Here is a 17,189-nt window from a genome sequence, read left to right on the forward strand (position 1 = left end):
AAATCAAATATGCATTAATACAATTGTATTGGGAGATCTCAATACCTCACTGTCATAAAAAAAGAACAAGTAGGAGAGAGAGAGAGAGAGAGAGAGAGAGAGAGAGAGAGAGAGAGAGAGAGACACACACAGACAGACACGGATGGATGGACCTGGATCTGGGGATTCAGCTCAGTGGCATGATGTCTGCCCAGCAAGTGCAAGGTCCTGAATTTGATTCCCCATACCAAAAGAAAAATACTAGAACTGAACTGAACTGCTGAAGGAATAGATTTAGTAGTAGATCTCTAGAGTGTTCCACCTCAAAACATCAGAATACATATTAATTGTACATGGGACATTTTTAAAAGACCATATTCTAGCTGATAAAACATGTTTAAGTAAATGCAAAGGAACTGAAATTATCCCACGCATATTGCCAACCACCAGTGCACTGACACTGGAAATCAATGGCTACAGAAACTAGAACTTCATAAACATGGAAATTAAATAGCACCCTCCTGAACAACCAATGGATCACAGATGAAATTAAAGAAGAAATTAGACAGTTTCTACAATTGAATGATAATGACAATACAGTATACAAAAACTGATGGGACACAATGAAAGCGGTCTTCTAAGGGAAATTTGTATCAGTATTATGAAACCAGAGCAAAGACAAATAAACAACTTGATGTGAACCTCAAACTTGCAGTGAAAGAGCAGATTAAGCGATAATCTCATACAAGGGAGAAAATTACAAAGATAAAGCAGAAAATAATGCACTGTACACTTGGAAAACAATACAAGCAATCAATCAAGGAGCTGGTTCTTCGAAAGATTAAATAAGACTCACAAACTCCTAGCAATCTCATTAAAAAAAAAAAAGACTCGGGGGCTGGGGAGATAGCTCAGTAGAATAAGCGCTTGCCTGACAAGCACAAGGACCTGAGTTCAATCGCAGTTCTGCAAAAAGTAAAAAATAATAAATAAATAAATAAATAAAGACAAACCCATGCAATCAGGAATGAAAAGACAGTGAAATCACAATGGACTCTATAAAAATCCACAAGACCATCTATATTTACTTTGAGAACTTGTATTATAATAAGATGGAAAATGTGGAAGAAATAATTACTAGATACATATGAATTACCAAAGGTGAATCAAGAAGATATAAAGTCCTAAATAAACCAGTAAATTGAAAATGTAACTGAAAACCTACAAAGAAAAGCGTGGGCCCTGATGGATTCACTGCTCAATTCTGTAAGAAATTTAGAGAACACCTCACACCACTACGTCTCAAAATCTTTAATGAAATTAAAAGGGAAGCAACATTCCTAAATTCATTTCTAGAAGCACTGATACCAAAACCAGAGAAGTGCCCAACTAAGAAAGAAAACTACATGGGGCCAGTAATCCCAGCACCTTTTTTTAAAAAAAAAAATGTATTTGAGGGGCCTGCCTATTAGCTCAGTTGTTTAAGTCCCTGCTTAAGCAAAATCACTCAAGCTCAGGATATTGTGGTTCAATCCCCAGATCCTCATGCCTTTCCAGACCTGCCCTTAAGGCATCCTGAGGCAGAAAAAAAAAAAAAAAAAAAAAAAAAATCACTACATGTATTTGGTACAGGGTCTCACTATGCAGCTCGGACTTGGACTCATAATGATCCTCCAGTTTTCAACCCACCACCACTGGGATAACAGGTGTGGTCCACCATGCCTGGTCTTAGTGGCTGGTTCAGTGAGCCCAGAGGCAGGGCCAGTGAGGCATGTGCTGCTGGGGATCAAACCCCACTCCTTGCACTTGCCTAAGCAGGCACTTAGTCCATGGAGCTATCTTGCTGGCCCTAATCCCAGCACTTGGGAGGCTGAGGCAGGAGGACTGTTATGAATTTGAGCCCAGCCTGAATTCTACAGCAAGACTCTGTCTCTAAAGACCAACAAGAGATAGACAGAGAGAAAGAGCGACACACAGAGAGAGAACGAACAAGAATGAACAGCCAATATCATATAAATGTTGGATAAAAATTGAAAGCTTTCATTCTAAAATCAGATATAAGACAAGGCTGTCCAATGTCTCCACTCTTATTCAACATAGGCCTAAAAACTTTAGCCAGAACAAGTAAACAAGAGAAATAAATAAAAGCAATGATAGGAATTGAAGAAGTTAACACTATTTAAGAATAAGAAACTATTCTACATAGAACACTCCATAAACTCAAAAACAAAACACTGCTAGATTTAATGAACAAATTCAGGTGGGCTGGGGAGATAGCTCAGTGGAATAAGTGCTGACCTGGCAAGCGCAAGGTCTTGAGTTCAATAACTGGTACCACCAAAAAACAACAAAAAATTCAGTAGTGTAGCTGGATACAAGTAACAAACTCACTGTGAGAAATCAGGGGAACACCACCTTTCATAATAGCATCCTTCCAAAACAAAATACCTTTATGTTGAAAAAAACAGTACTCTGAAAAAGGACATTGAAGAGGACAACAGAAAACGGGAAGGTATCCCTTGTTTTCAGCAGAAACAACCAATAAAGTGAAAATGGCCATACTTCCAAAATTGTTACACAGGGAACGCAATTCCAGTCAAAATTTCAACATCGTATCTCACAGAATTAGAGAAAACAGTCCTAAATTCATTTGGAAGCAGAACAGACCTAGAATAGCAAAGGCAATTCTGAACAAAAGCAAGACATAGGCATCACAATCCCAGACTTCAAATTATACTATAAAGTTACTCTGATTAAAAACACCACGGTTCTGGCAAAAAAAACAAAACAAAAAAACCTAAAACAGACTCGAAGGTCAATGGAACAGATTAGAAGATGCATGAACAACTCCCAACACACTCCACTACCTATTTTTGACAGAAATAGCATCTTTAATAAAGAATGGGAAATAAAGTGCTGGGAAAACTGCCTCCGCACATGCTAAAGATTAAAATTAGACCCATATCTTTCACCACGCATAAACTAAATTCAAAAAGGATCAAAGATCCAAATATTAAAACAAACATTAAGTCTGCTGGAAAGCACAATAGGCAAAACTCTTGAGAACATGGGTGTATTCTACGAGTCCGATCTAAGTAGTGAGACCCTGTAGACCCTATCCTAAATACAAAAATAAAAAATATTGAAATAGCCAGCATGACCCCCCAGAAAAAGCCCCCAATACTAGACCACTGTGTCAACCAACAGTGGATTAAAAGACCTTATGAATAAAACACCAATTACACAGAAACTATCACAAAGAATCAACAACTGGAATCTCATTTTATTAAAAATCTTTTGCACAGAAAAAGAAACCACCAACAGAGTGAAGACACAACCCACAATGTGGGAAAAACCCTGCCAGCTATTCCTCAAAGGATTACTATGAAGAACATGTAAAGAACTAAAAAAAAAAAAAAAAAAATTAGGCCTCCTAAATTTAATCTATTCCAAAAATGGGCATCTCAGATTAATACACTCTTTTCAATGAAGAAATACAACTAATCATCCTGGAAAGAATGGCTATTATCAACAAATCAACTAATAACAAATGTCAGGGTGGTGAGGGAGGCTGTGGGAAAAAGAATCCACTGTTGGTTGACACAGTGGTCTAGTTTGAGGGGCTTTTTGGGGGGGAGTCATACTGGCTACTTTAATTTTACTTATTTATTTTTGTATTTAGGACAGGATCTACTGGGTCTCACTACATAGATCGGACTTGTAGTGATTCTCCTGTTTTCAGCCTCCCAAGTGCTGGGATTACAGGTGCATGTCACCATGTCCAGTCTCAATCACCAGCTCAGCATACCCCAGGACAGGGTCAGCACGGTATGCCAGGGATCAAATAATATTTTTTAGTGTGAAATAAAATATGTATGCAGGGAAACATATAACAATTTTATTGTCTGATAAAGCTCCTTAGCAATCATAATTTGCCCCAGAAGAGTCATCACTTGACTGACTTTTATGGTAATTTGTTTCTTTTCTTTATACTTTTATCATCTAATTACACATCCAGTTTTCTTCTACCTGTTCTTCAACTTCATAAAAATGAACCCTGTGTTAAAGGTTATCAATATTCTTGGGGGGCCTGGGAGATAGCTCAGTAGAATAAGTGCTTGCCTGGCAAGTGCAAGGACCTGAGTTCAATCCCCGGTTCCACCAAAAAAAAAAAAAAAAAAAAATTCTTGGGTATGTCTGCAGTTTGTTTTTGTTGAAATATGACAGTCCACAAATTAAATACATATCTACTCTAGTGTTTGCAAATATTTCCAATTTTAGACTATTGTAAATAATGTTGTAATAATTACTCTTGAAAATGTATTTTTTGGGGGGCCAGGGAGATGGCTCAGTGGAATAAGCACTTCCCTGGCAAACACAAGGGCCTGAGTTCAATCCCCGGTTCCACAAAAAAAAAAAAAAAAAAAAAAAGTATCTTGGCATGTCTTCAATTTCTCTGGGTTATGCATATAGAATGGATTTGCTTGGACACAAGGATCTGTGCCTTCAATTTCAACTCATACAGCTACTTTTTAAAAAATAAGCCATTCAAAATAATAATAATGTTAATTTTTATTAAATAATAAAATTATTAAGTAATTAAAAATTTAATTAAATAATAATTTTTTACAAAGTCAGACAGGTATGAATATATCATACCTGGTGGTAGGAATGTAAAATGGTACATTTTACATTTGGGTTAGTTTAGAAGTTTACCTAAAAATTATACTTACTACATGACTTGGCAATTTCATTCAGATATTTAATTAAAAGAAATAAATACCCATACAAGACATACAGTAACTGCTGGGAATGGTGGTGCACACCTGTAATCCCAACACTCCAGAGGCTGAGCCAGGAGGATCACTACAAGTGATCCCAACACTCCACGGCTAGCCTAGAAGAATACTAAGTAGAAGGCTAGCCTGAGCTACACAATGGCAGTTTCTCTCAAAAAGACTTAAGTGTGCTGTGTTCACAGTAAAATTATTCATACTAGCCAACAACTGATTAACAATCTAAGTATATGTTAACTAATGATCAGATAAACAAAACATGGTATATATCTATACAATGGAATGCTATTCCACAATAGAAAGTGCTGATAAATCTTGTAGCATGGACAACATGTACATCTATTTCCTGAATTACATCAATCCCCTAAAAATATTATAAGGCAGGATGTAGGTTCATCTCTTGCTTTAAGATACTTCTGCTTCCAGCAGTGGTCACATACTATTTCTACCACATGAATGTATGCCAAAATGTTTCAATGTGAGTATTCTAGTCTTGCTACATACTCCCACAGAAACTTCACTTTTTATGGTTTTAATTACTAATTCAAACTTACCTTTCATTTACATTTTGGCAAGAGAAACTTAAGAATATTGATATTTCAAGAATAGCATCAATGAGTAGGCACTGTTCTAAGTTAAACTGTGTTTTTAAAAAAGTATCTATTAAGTCTTAATGCATGTGTAACATTAACATTTTCAAAATAACATCAGCTTTTTAAAAAACTGACATGTTCTTTAAATTAACCAAATATCTTCAACTTACCTCAAGTGGCATGAGTCTAATCAGCGTTGCGAAGCACTGTGTAGCCATGAATCTTACACTGTCTGTCTGGTCACTCATTCTTCCTAACACAGGAACAACTAAAAGGACAATATATGGAACAATACCAACATCCAGTTGTTCCATTACACCTGAATACATGATTAAGGAAATTTCTAGATGGTTTTGAGATGAATGTTTTCACAAATTAAGCCACTAAGATTATAACTTCTAAGGAGGTACCTCACTTTCTCACCCAGACTATCACTGAAGAGAATGACTGAAGAACTAAACTATGATGTAACTATAATAGCATTTACATTGTTGCTCTTTGGAAAACATTATGTAATTTTTTCATGATTAAAAATATAAACTATGTCTATTATCTTTTTTATTGTTTGAGGCAGGGTCTCCCTATACAGTTCAGGTTGGCCTTGAACTCTCGGCAATCCTCCTGCCACACTTCCTGAGTACTAGAATTATAGGCTTGCACCATCACCGCTAGCCTTAGGTCTATTATTTTAAAAGGACTCGTAGAAGTTTTATTAGCAAGATTTTGTAGAAGTTTTATTAGCAAGATTTTTAAACAGAAAAACTCCTTTAAGTTTGCAAGATACCAATGCCAGAATATAGTGATTATAGGAGTATAACTCATAAAACATTAATTCTACCATGATATTGACAGTCACCAAGTCTTGATACAGTGGACCTAGCAAGTATAGCCCTCCTATAAACTCAGTTATAATTTAGCCATCTTTTAAGTAAAATAAATAAAATTTCTAGTTTGTCAAAATAAAAAAGGATACAGGCAAGGGCTTCAATTGCTCCCTCTTGTTTGATATTGTCATCGATTGCTCCGAGCCATGGAAGTACCTTCTCCAAAAAAATATTCATTGTTTCCATGGTAGCTATTTTGCTCATGATACCTACACAACGAGCAGCCATGTGCCTCACAGCAGTGCTAGGATACTGAAGACACATATACAGATGAGGCAAATGTTGTACCAACTAAAAGTAAAAAAGTTAGAGGGAATTAGAATATTCATAGGGAATCTACTGTTTGAAATGTAACTATAAAAATTCCTATTGAGATGGCCTTATGCATCTAAATCTAAAAATACCTCTAAATAACTCCAAACAGCCTCCAGAGAAAAATCTAAAGTCACATTAATGTTCAAAAAGAAAAGTAAGGAATGTTACACAACTTTCCCCTGCTCAATATCCTCTTTTAGACCTGCTGGAATACTCAGTTCTTTCTACAATGAACAGAAGACACATTAAAAGCCACCTTTTCAGGATTCGCCCTCTGAGACTGGGAAAACAGCACCAAAGACCACCAGCTTCCTATAGATTTGGCAGCAGTGGTTTAGGTTTACTAGGTTCACTGCTTCTGATTTAGCTTTAGGTACTACATTTTGGTTGGTACTTTCCACATTCTGGCTTATCATGTTATGACTGCAACAGCATAAAAAAAAAATTCTATTATGTATCTGCTGCATGGAACACAAAGACCAATGAAGGAAGCAAGTACCTTATGAAGTTAGCTGAAAGTAATTTGCTGAACCATGGAAGTAAGGGGACACAGAAATGTTCTGTCTTTCTTTTTACTAATTATAAGCCAAAAAAACAATGGCAAGACAAAAAAACAACAACAACAAAAAAACCCCACCTTGAACTAGGTTCAGGCAATCATTCTGCTTTAACTCCCCAAGAAGCAGAAACTACTGCTATCTGCCACTGAGCCTAGCTTACAATTTATTTTGTGGGGTGGTCTTTCTGAGACACAGTTTCATTATGTAGTTCAGGTTGGCCTTGAACTACTTTGTAGCCCAGACTGGCCTCAAACCCAAGGATCCTCTTGTTTCAGCTTCCTGAGTGCTGGGCTTATAGGCATGCACCACCATGCCCAGCTATCAGCAAAAATTTTGGGTAAAAGAACACATCTTATTACAAAACACAGAAAAGTTTCATGCTCTATTCTCTAGATTCACTTTTATGAATTTTTATATGTTAGTGAGCAATAAAGAAAACTAGAAACCTTTACAATGATATAAACTGCAAAGAGCTTCCTAATGTAGACACATGGAAAGAATAATACTCTCTATGCACAAACAAGATGATTCTCTACTTTTCTCTTTGCACTGTAATAATTCTTTTATAAGTATAATACTTTTTAAAAATAATCACAAGCCAGGGTTATGTCTTTACTACTGATCACTTTCATCTTATGCAAGTAATTTTCTTCAATGGTTATACTTACTTTGGAAACAGTCTTATTACTGGCGTTCTTCCATTCTTGGAGCTACAATGTTAGGATTGTCTAAATAGGGCTATAGATTTACCTTTGTCTATATCTAGCTCTGGTGCCAGTCCTTTCCACATTGCCCATTCTAAGCTTCCAGACTAAATAAATGCTTCTAGCATTCATATATCTAGCTCACAAAACCCAGAAGAGTTGTGTTATCTCAGTAAAGGAGGAATACTGCTATAGCATATAAAATAAAAATGTAATTACTAGGAATGACATCTAGTTAATGCTTTTCAAGTCTCAAGATTTTTTTTTTTTTTTTTTAAATAAGACCATTTGTTTATTTGAAGAAATTCTACATTAGTTACCAAGGGATGAAGTTCAGAATCCATTGAAGCTGCTGCTACTTCAAAAACTTGCAAAGAGTTCACCAATTCTTGAGCAGGGCCATCTCCCTTCTCCAGGAGGGACTTTCCATCTATTCAAATACATTAAATCTGTATCACTTAACAAATACTTTTAAAAAATTTACAGCTCTACAAAAGTTTAGCACCTTCCCAGCTAGTATAGGAGTCAATATTTCTGGGTTTAAATGCCATGAGTTAAGTGCTAGGTACTATAAAAAAATGAAAGTTAAAATAGCATTCCATTTCAAGTATTTTTTTAAATATAGAAAAAGCAAAAAGTACACAGAATATGAAAATAAATAAAATAGAAATGTTTTTATGACCCTTACATCTTTTTTTCCCCATAATTTTATTGAGAAACAAATAGCAATGCGACTGTTTCAAACCAAATTGGTAGAACAGTTTCAATAATTAACACATTGCATACATTCTTCCTAGTGGTTAATTGCTGTACAAGATGCAGACATGATATCCTACTTACAAACACCATTAGAACAAATCCCTCTGTTAAGAGAATGTAACTATATATCTATCCTAACCACTTTGAATACACAGATACAAAATGGATATTCATCTGTATCCCCTTTTTTTGTTAAGTTCCATTATTTGAGTATTATAGGTGTGTAAACTCAGCAAAATATTCTAAAAGAGTCCAGTAGCCCATAACAGTATTGGGTCTTCTGCTTCACTGGCAATGTCAGAAATTGTTGACCTGAGTCCACTACAGCTCAACATAACACCATGGCTTTACTTCTTATACTTTGTTTATATACTTTTCTGCTGGATGGTTAAGACCAAGGTAAAGCAGGACCTATGCAACAAGAGTTGTAGCTTTTGGGTCTGATAAGGTCAGTGAAATCCCCTCAGGATTTATCCTGAGATCCTGTACCTCAGATTGTAGATCCTTTGTCAGTGTCAGCCATGTGGATGAGTCACGGCCATTGCTTGGCCAATGTGCTCTTTGTGAAAGCCTGAGAGAATGTTTTCTCTGCATGTGACTCTCCCTAGGCACACTCTACATCATCAATCACTTTCCTCTTTGGCCCCATAATCTTCTTGATCAGAAAATTTGGGACACTACCGAGTTACATGACGTTACAGTACAAGTTATGAACCTTAACATCTTAAAATTAGCTTGTCTGGTATGAGTAAGAATTGGCATCTTTACATTATAAGGATATACATCTAATTGATACACAACAAAAGCTGTTAAAAATCAAACGTAGAAAAACATGTGCATACCAAAATTATTTACGTCAATTACATTCCTCAGTGGGCCAACCATGGCATCCCAGAGATGTGGCAGCTTCACGGCCATTTCACCTCCAAAATGTTTCACTATTGTGGTCAAAGCAAATTCAGCTCCTCTCCGTTGTACTAGGTAAGGCTTCTGGGCCTGAAATTAAATGTTAGTTCAACAGAAAATTTCAGAAACCAAGTATAATGCATTTTAAATTTTATCAAGAGAATTTAGACTTGATAATATTTCCATTAAATAATAAAGCACTTATTAGATTTATTTATGACAACTAAAATATTTTTCAATAATTAAATTTAGAGGGCCCAGGGAGATAGCTCAGTAGAATAAGTGCTTGCCTGGCAAGCGCAGGGTCCTGAGTTCAATACCCGGTACTGCCAAAAAAAAATAAATAAATAAAAACACAACTACCATATAAACCTAGATATAATCACTCTTTGGTATATACTCAAAGGAATTAAAAGTGAGCATTCTATTAGGGATACCTGTGTACCTATGTCTATTAGAATACAAGTCATAATAACTGAAGATATGATAACAGCCTAGGTATCTATCAGCAGATGAATGGATTTTAAAAATGTGATGTATATAGACACAACACAATATTTCTGAGTCATGAAAATGGATGGAACTGGGTCATGTTAAGCAAAATAGGCCAGATTCAAAAAAAGAATGTTTTATAAAAAATACGGGAAAATGACCTAAAATGTTGATTTAAAAATTTTTCAATAGACTTGCATTTATAGAAAAATCTTTTAGCATTGATATTTTATTACTGAACCCATATAAATTCCTATGTCTTGCAGTCAAAAACAACCACAGAATCTTTTCCATTAATAATGTGACTTAAATTTTTCAAAATCAAACATTTCCTTTATCATTGTTTATCATATTTTTTAAGGAAATGTAAAAGGTAGAATAAGAAGACTAGTGGAGCAAAATAAAAAGTACAAACAAAATCCTCCCAAATACACAGCATGATATATAACAGAGGAGGTATCATTACAAATCAGAGAAGAAAGGATTCAACAGTGCAGTAATTGGTTACTCATTCAAAACTTTTTAGAACTCTCACACCACACATGTAAATAAACTCTAGGTTGACTAAAAGACAGTGATAATTTGACACCTGTACAATTCTTCTCTCAATATCAATGGATATCTTGACTGGTAAGACTGAGAAAAAGTTAAGTTTTCATAGTAATTTAGTATCTTTGGTCAACACTATGGGAAGAAATTAGTTTGTACTTACAAATAGTTTATGTGCTCACCATTAAGAGCATTTCCTGTCTAGCAAAATAAAGTTAAGCTGGTAAAAATTACAAGACACACAAGAAATTTAAAGAGGTTTACTATTTTTCTGGATCATGTTGCCAGGGTACTCCAAAAGGCTACTAATATCCATCCTTTTCCTTTTAAGTACAAAACTATAGTTTTGGAAGCACACATCAGAACTTATTTTTCAATCTGTAGGCTAGGTATTTGTATAAGAAAGAAATCAAAGCATTTAAACAGAAAACTATTTACCTCATCAAGTTCAACAAGGACAGTCCCACTACTTCCTGCAGGAAGATCTGCTATTTGAGCTTTTACCGCTTTGGGAGTAGGACCTCGCCTACTTGTAATAGCAAAAGCAGCTTTCTGATGCCTATACAGTGTAATTATACCTCTGTGTTTGGTGACAGTATGGTGCATTCCATCTTTTTCTGAGTTGGAACCTAGTAAAGAAAATAGTTAACCTTTTAATCATAATATAGGTGACTAATGTTTCCTACTCCCAAAGAAACACAATATTTAGACTTACTAAGGCTGTTTTTTTGGTTATTGTTTTTTGTTTTTTTGATTTCTGAAACAGGGTCTAGCTTTGTAGTTTAGGCTGGCCTGGAACTCACTATGTAGCACAGACTGGCCTGAAACTCTCTGAAATCCTCTTGCTTCAGCTTCCCAAGTGCTGAGATTGCAGGCACGTGACCACGCCCTGCAGGGTCTCAATATTTATAGGCTGATGACATTTTTCTTTTGACCATGAAATGGCAACAAGTTTATCTGCTTTATACCTAAGGTACTCAAAGCTGCAGTATCACACGTACAATGAGAAATATCAAGCACAGGAATGTTTGGCCTAAGCAAAAGAAACATTAAAATATTTCAAACAAGTTTTTTCTTTAAAGAAACCTTTTGAGATAACTGCAGCAGCACAATAATGTAATCCCAGTTCTAAGGGAGCCTGATATAAGACAAATGAGTCCTGGTCTCAGAAAATAAGAAGAGATATGAATACAGCTTAATGGTAGAGCATACCTGGGTTCAATTCTGTTACACACTCACATAAAACAGCCTATAGTCACAATAAATTCAGAAAAACATTGGCCACTACCACATACTGCTGCTTTACTTTTAATAAAGGGGGAGCTGAGACATGAACCTATTTTTTAAGGTTAATTCTCAAAATGCCTATTTTCTGCCAATTCATTCACATTTTCTCCCAAGATCTACACTGTGCCAAAGTTATAAATCCATTCCACTTTGAATACTTTTTCTAAAATATTAACAAAAACCAAACATGACTAATGTGAAGAAACACTGGTCTTTGAGACCAACCTGATGAAAGCAGATGTCTTCCACATAAATTCTCCAAATGAAAACAAAAAACTGGTTCAGTATTATTTACTCTAGAGAATTCACTTATTTCATAAAACAAGCATGAAAGAAAACCAATTACAGAAAAAACTTTCATTAATTAGCATTTGATACAATTAAGCTTATAAACTATAACAGCCATACAGTGGTTTTGAAGGTGAAGAAAGGATGAATAATTTGTCCCATAACTTTCAGTACCTTATTTCAGGTATCAGGTCTCCTCTGAAAGACTTACTGGCATCTAGAGTTGTGACTCATTAGCAACACGTGGAAATTAATACAACAAGGAATTGTTATAACCAATCTTTTTTCTCTCAAAATGGGAAATAGCTCTATCATAAACTAGATTTGTACTTAAATTATACCTGTAAGTAAATTAAAAGAAACTCAAATGGTTAATTCCTTCTCTACCCTAAATACAGGTTTAGATTTATACCTTTCAAATTTTCCTGGCCACTCTGTGTTGGTACTGGACATGTTACACAAGGAGTCAGGTATGGATCCACACAAAGTGAGCTACAGAGGTTCTTAATAATTTTTGAATTAGGAGAGGGTATCCTTGTTGTACACTGCTGAAGAAGTTTAGCGATGCACTGAGCTGCATAATTTTGTACTAGTGTATTCTCTTCTTTTTTAATTGTCTCCATTAGTGGTTTTATGATAGGATTTAATTTTTCTGGAAGTTGCTGCAAGCTCACAACTGCACACGCAGCAAAAGTATGCACTCTCAACTGCAACACTTGCCACTCTTGGTTTGTCTCTGTAACTGTCATTTGGACCTGCTGTCGTTTACCATCTAATTGTTGTAACACTTGAGGATTTAAATCGAAAGTTGATGTGGCTTCATTAAAAACAGTAGTGACCTAATTAAAAAAAAAAGAAATTAAAAATCATTAATGACAACCCCAAATAGACTATAAACTACTAAGTAGCAGACTGCAAGTTTTGGTTCACTAGTAAGCATCACAATATATAGTGTTGTATTCAGCAAATTAAACAAATATCTAAAACTTCCCAACATGTGTTTTAACTTAACATTAATATTATATATTTTTAAGATAAAGGAATGAAATTACTTATTCTTTAAATGTATCTAATTCAATTGAGAAAAATCACATTTAAGACCCACAGAGTACTTGGTGAGATGATAAAGCTATAAACAAATATAAACTAAATGATAACTAAGTTTAATTACAGAATTTTAATTAGGGATATAATTAAGGAACATAAAAAATAAAGGAATATCAAAATTGACAAACTTCTTTTAGGAAAAATATCCTTCTCAACTCAAAAACTTTTAGGGTACCTGTCTACTACATGGCTAAGTGTTGCCAAGTGAATTATTTTCATTCATTCTTTGACTTTTGTTCTGGTGGAAATGCTGAAACATTAGGAAATGGAGAAGAAAAATGATGTATTAGCCATTATCTTTTTAGTTGCCAACGAGGTTGCTGACAAGGTTACAAAACTGTTCTAGACTATTTTACAAGCCTCCTTTAGACTGTTTGGTCCACCTTTTCAAAAGCTAAGCTATAAACAAATATAACTCACCTAAAGTGTACAGTTTAGTAGCTTTTAGTATATTCCAGGTTGAGAATCAATATTTTTAGAATATCTTAATTCACTCAAAAATACAATTAGTTATGTGAGGGAGAAATACATAAGGTAAAAACATCACTGAAGCGAGATAAAGGCAAACTGCTGTCGGAATACTGAGGGCTGCTTAACTCTTTTTAGGGAAAGAGATGAGAGGAGACTTGCCAGAGGTAGTTAACGCTTGTTAACTGTTTTTATTTTAAGAAAGGATTTCACTATTGGACTCAAAGGATTCTCCCACCTCAGTATCCAGAGCAGTTTGGAATACAGGCATTGTCTGAAAGAATGAATAAATCAGATTAAAAATAGATCTTTGCAAACAGATATGAGAAACTGCAAACCATTTTTCTTAACCTGGGCACAAAGTGCAAATGACAGACTGTCAAGAAAAGAATTCGGCATGGGGCCTGGTAACACATGCCTGTAATCCTAGCACTTGGGAGGCTGAAGGAGGAACAGTGCCAAGAGTTCAGGGCTAGCATGGACTAAATAGTGAGTTCAAGGCCACCCTGAACTGCATAGTGAGACCCTGTCTTTAAAAAAAAAAAATCTAAATTAATCTAGGGAGTTATAAGAAATTTCTGGAAAAGTAAATGGAGATCAGGCATAGAAATATGAATGAATGAACCACAGAAGAGTATAATGTATTTCTTTCTGTAAGAAGAAAGCCAAAAGCTTGGTTATGATGAAGTTTGAAAAATAATGAGAAAAGAGGGAATTTACAAAAGGTGAGGAAGGAAGTAAAAAACTGAAAGAGAAAAGGAAAATATGTTTTTAAGCAGAAGGATGTGATCAAAGGATCACTGAAGGACGAGTACAGCAACTGAAGTCCAGCACAGCAACAGCAGTAGATGGACCAGAGACTGCCTGATACTCCAGGGAACATGAGCTGTGCCAATGGAAGTAGAAGGAATAAAAACAAGTAACTTCCTGAAAGAAAATGCTGGCAAATTTTATTTCTAAGTGTGGATAAAAAGGGGCACTTTTCTATAAAAGAAAATCCCCAATTATGGTTAAGTTTGAAGTAACAGTGAGATAATCTAAATAAAAATGCCTAATGGAAGAACACAAGTTATGAAAGAACCAAAGGGCAGTAGCTCTTAGTCAAACATCTTATAAATGACCCTGGCCTCAAGACTTTCTTCCAGAGATTCTGATATGTATGCTTATCTTTTGCTCCAGGTCAAAACAATTACAATGAGGAAAAAGAAAAGTAGCCTGAATAGTATGATCTTGAAGGCAGATGTAGGGGAGCATAGCTGTAATCTCAGCTACTTGGGATGTAGAAGTAGGATCACAAATTTAAAGCCTGCCTAGAAAACTTAGTAAGACCATTTCAAAATTTTTTAATGAAGTAGGAATGTAGAGTTCAGCACTCAACCTCTAGTTCCAATTAAAAATAACACGGGAGATAGGTCAGCTGAATAAGTGCTTGCCTGACAAGCACAAAGTCCTGAGTTTAATCCCTTGTACAATCAAAAATAAACAGACAGACAGTGATGATGTTGAAGAAGGGATACTAAAAAATGAAGTCAAACCATAAAATTTAAGCAATTTAACTCTAATCAGACAAGGAGGTGAGGACCCCACCAAAAAATATTTACAGAAAATAATAAGGGAAACAACCCTATAAAAATAACTCAGGTAAAGATGGCAAGTTTAACTTTTTCTAATAAAAAGGAAAAAATAAACTATTAGTTTTTCAGTTAGAAAGGGGGGCAAGAAATGAACATTATTTCACTGGACTAAACACAAATGAAGTGCTCAGGGAGAAGTTACTTATACCACCCAACCTCATAGACTTAAATTCAAGTACAGAGCTGCAGTAATCAAGACCCTGGTACTGGGATGGTGAAAGGAGACAAACTGAAAAATGAGACCAAGACAGAGACCCACACTTAAACTTCAGTTGATTTCTTACAAAGATGTCATAGCAATCCAATTGGGGAAAGTCTTCAATAAATGATGCTGAAAATGAGATTATCTAGATGAAAACCCTCAATCTGTATTTAACACACTACACAAGCATTAATTCAAGACGCAAAGCTAGGGATACAGCTCCACATTAGAGCGCAGGTCTAGGAGGAACTGGGTTTGATCTTCTGCTGCACAAATATAACATATATCCATCTATACATAGATAGATAGATAGATAGATAGATAGATAGATAGATAGATAGATAAATAGACAGACAGACAGACTGATAGATATTGTAAAACTTTAGCAATTTGTGCAAATTCTTCTACTGCTTAAGAGATAGCAAAAGGTTACTCACATCACAGAACACAATAACCATAAAGAAAACAAATAATTTAGCTTTCACCACAATTCTAAATAAAGTATTCCCAAAAATCACTAGGTAAGTCATATATTATCAGAAAATATTCAGAAAACATCTATCTGACAAACAACTGATGTTCAGGATATATAAAAAAATCCTGGGCTGGTGAGCTAGCTCAGTGGACTAAGCACTTGCTTAGGCAAGCACAGGGACCAGGGTTCCATCCTCGGCACCACATGTTGCACGGGCCCTGACCCCAGGTGTGCTGAGCTGGCCACCGAGACCAGGGGTGGTGGCACATGCCTGTAATCTCAGCACTGGGGAGGCTGAAAACAGGATGATCACTACAAGTACAAAACTGACAGATAACTCAATTAAAAGTAGACAAAAAAGGTGAAGACATTTCAAAAAGGAAGATGTACAAATAGCAAATAAAATATAAAATGTTCAACATATTCATCCTCAGGGAAATAAAAACTATAATGATATCATAGAACCACAGAATGGATTAAAATTAAAGGGAGTGGTCACACCAAATATTGGTTATGAGGTGGAATTAGAACCCTCAAACTGTCATTCAGGGTGTAAAACAATATAATCACTTCGGGAAAAGATCTGTATTCTTTAAAATTTTCTTTCTTAAGTGTTAGGATCAGAGCTGGGATCTGGGCCTTTGCCAGGCATTTTGTGGTACATGTCTGTAATTCTAGCTACCTGGGAGGTTTAAGGGAGGATCCTAAGTTTCGGGCCAGCTCAAGTAACTTTAACTAAAACCTGTCTTAAAATGTGAAAAACAGAGTGGTAGCAATACTAGGGAATGTAGCTTAGAGGCACTTACTTAGTAGCAAGCTTGAAGCCCTGGATTGAGTCTCCAGTACATAAAAAACAAAAAATTAAAAACCAGGGTCTAATGTATCCTAGACAAACATTCTACCACTGAGCTGCATCTCAGCCTAAAGTTTTACTAAGTTTTTTTTCCCCTGAAGTTTTATAGTATCTGTATATGCACAGATGGATGTATGTTTTGTGAGGCAGAGGATCAAACTGAGATCCTCAAATATGCTAGGAAAGCATTCTATGTGGCCTTTTCAAAATAAAAGTAAACACAGACCTAACTTATGACTCAACATTTTATTCCTGCATTGTCCTTTATTGTTCACAATAGCCAAAAATTGGAAAGAGTCCTCTAAGTTCCCATCAGTACAATGACTTCAACTTGTAAT

General features: G+C 35.4%; 1 protein-coding gene across 6 annotated transcripts in view; it reads right to left on the reverse strand.

Moving 5' to 3' along the window:
- Btaf1 (B-TFIID TATA-box binding protein associated factor 1) overlaps positions 1–17,189 on the reverse strand; it is a 129,421-nt gene that overhangs the window by 38,047 nt on the left and 74,185 nt on the right. For all 6 annotated transcript variants that reach the window (XM_023716153.1, XM_023716152.1, XM_023716155.1 and 3 more), the window contains 6 exons: positions 12,525–12,951; positions 10,976–11,166; positions 9,433–9,586; positions 8,152–8,261; positions 6,342–6,543; positions 5,539–5,687 (listed from right to left, as the gene is read on the reverse strand). In XM_023716153.1, coding sequence (XP_023571921.1) covers positions 5,539–5,687; positions 6,342–6,543; positions 8,152–8,261; positions 9,433–9,586; positions 10,976–11,166; positions 12,525–12,951 — 1,233 coding nt within the window. The remainder of the gene's footprint in view (positions 1–5,538; positions 5,688–6,341; positions 6,544–8,151; positions 8,262–9,432; positions 9,587–10,975; positions 11,167–12,524; positions 12,952–17,189) is intronic.

Source organism: Octodon degus, unplaced genomic scaffold (genome assembly GCF_000260255.1).
Source record: "Octodon degus isolate 3935 unplaced genomic scaffold, OctDeg1.0 scaffold00046, whole genome shotgun sequence".
NCBI lineage: Eukaryota > Metazoa > Chordata > Mammalia > Rodentia > Octodontidae > Octodon > Octodon degus.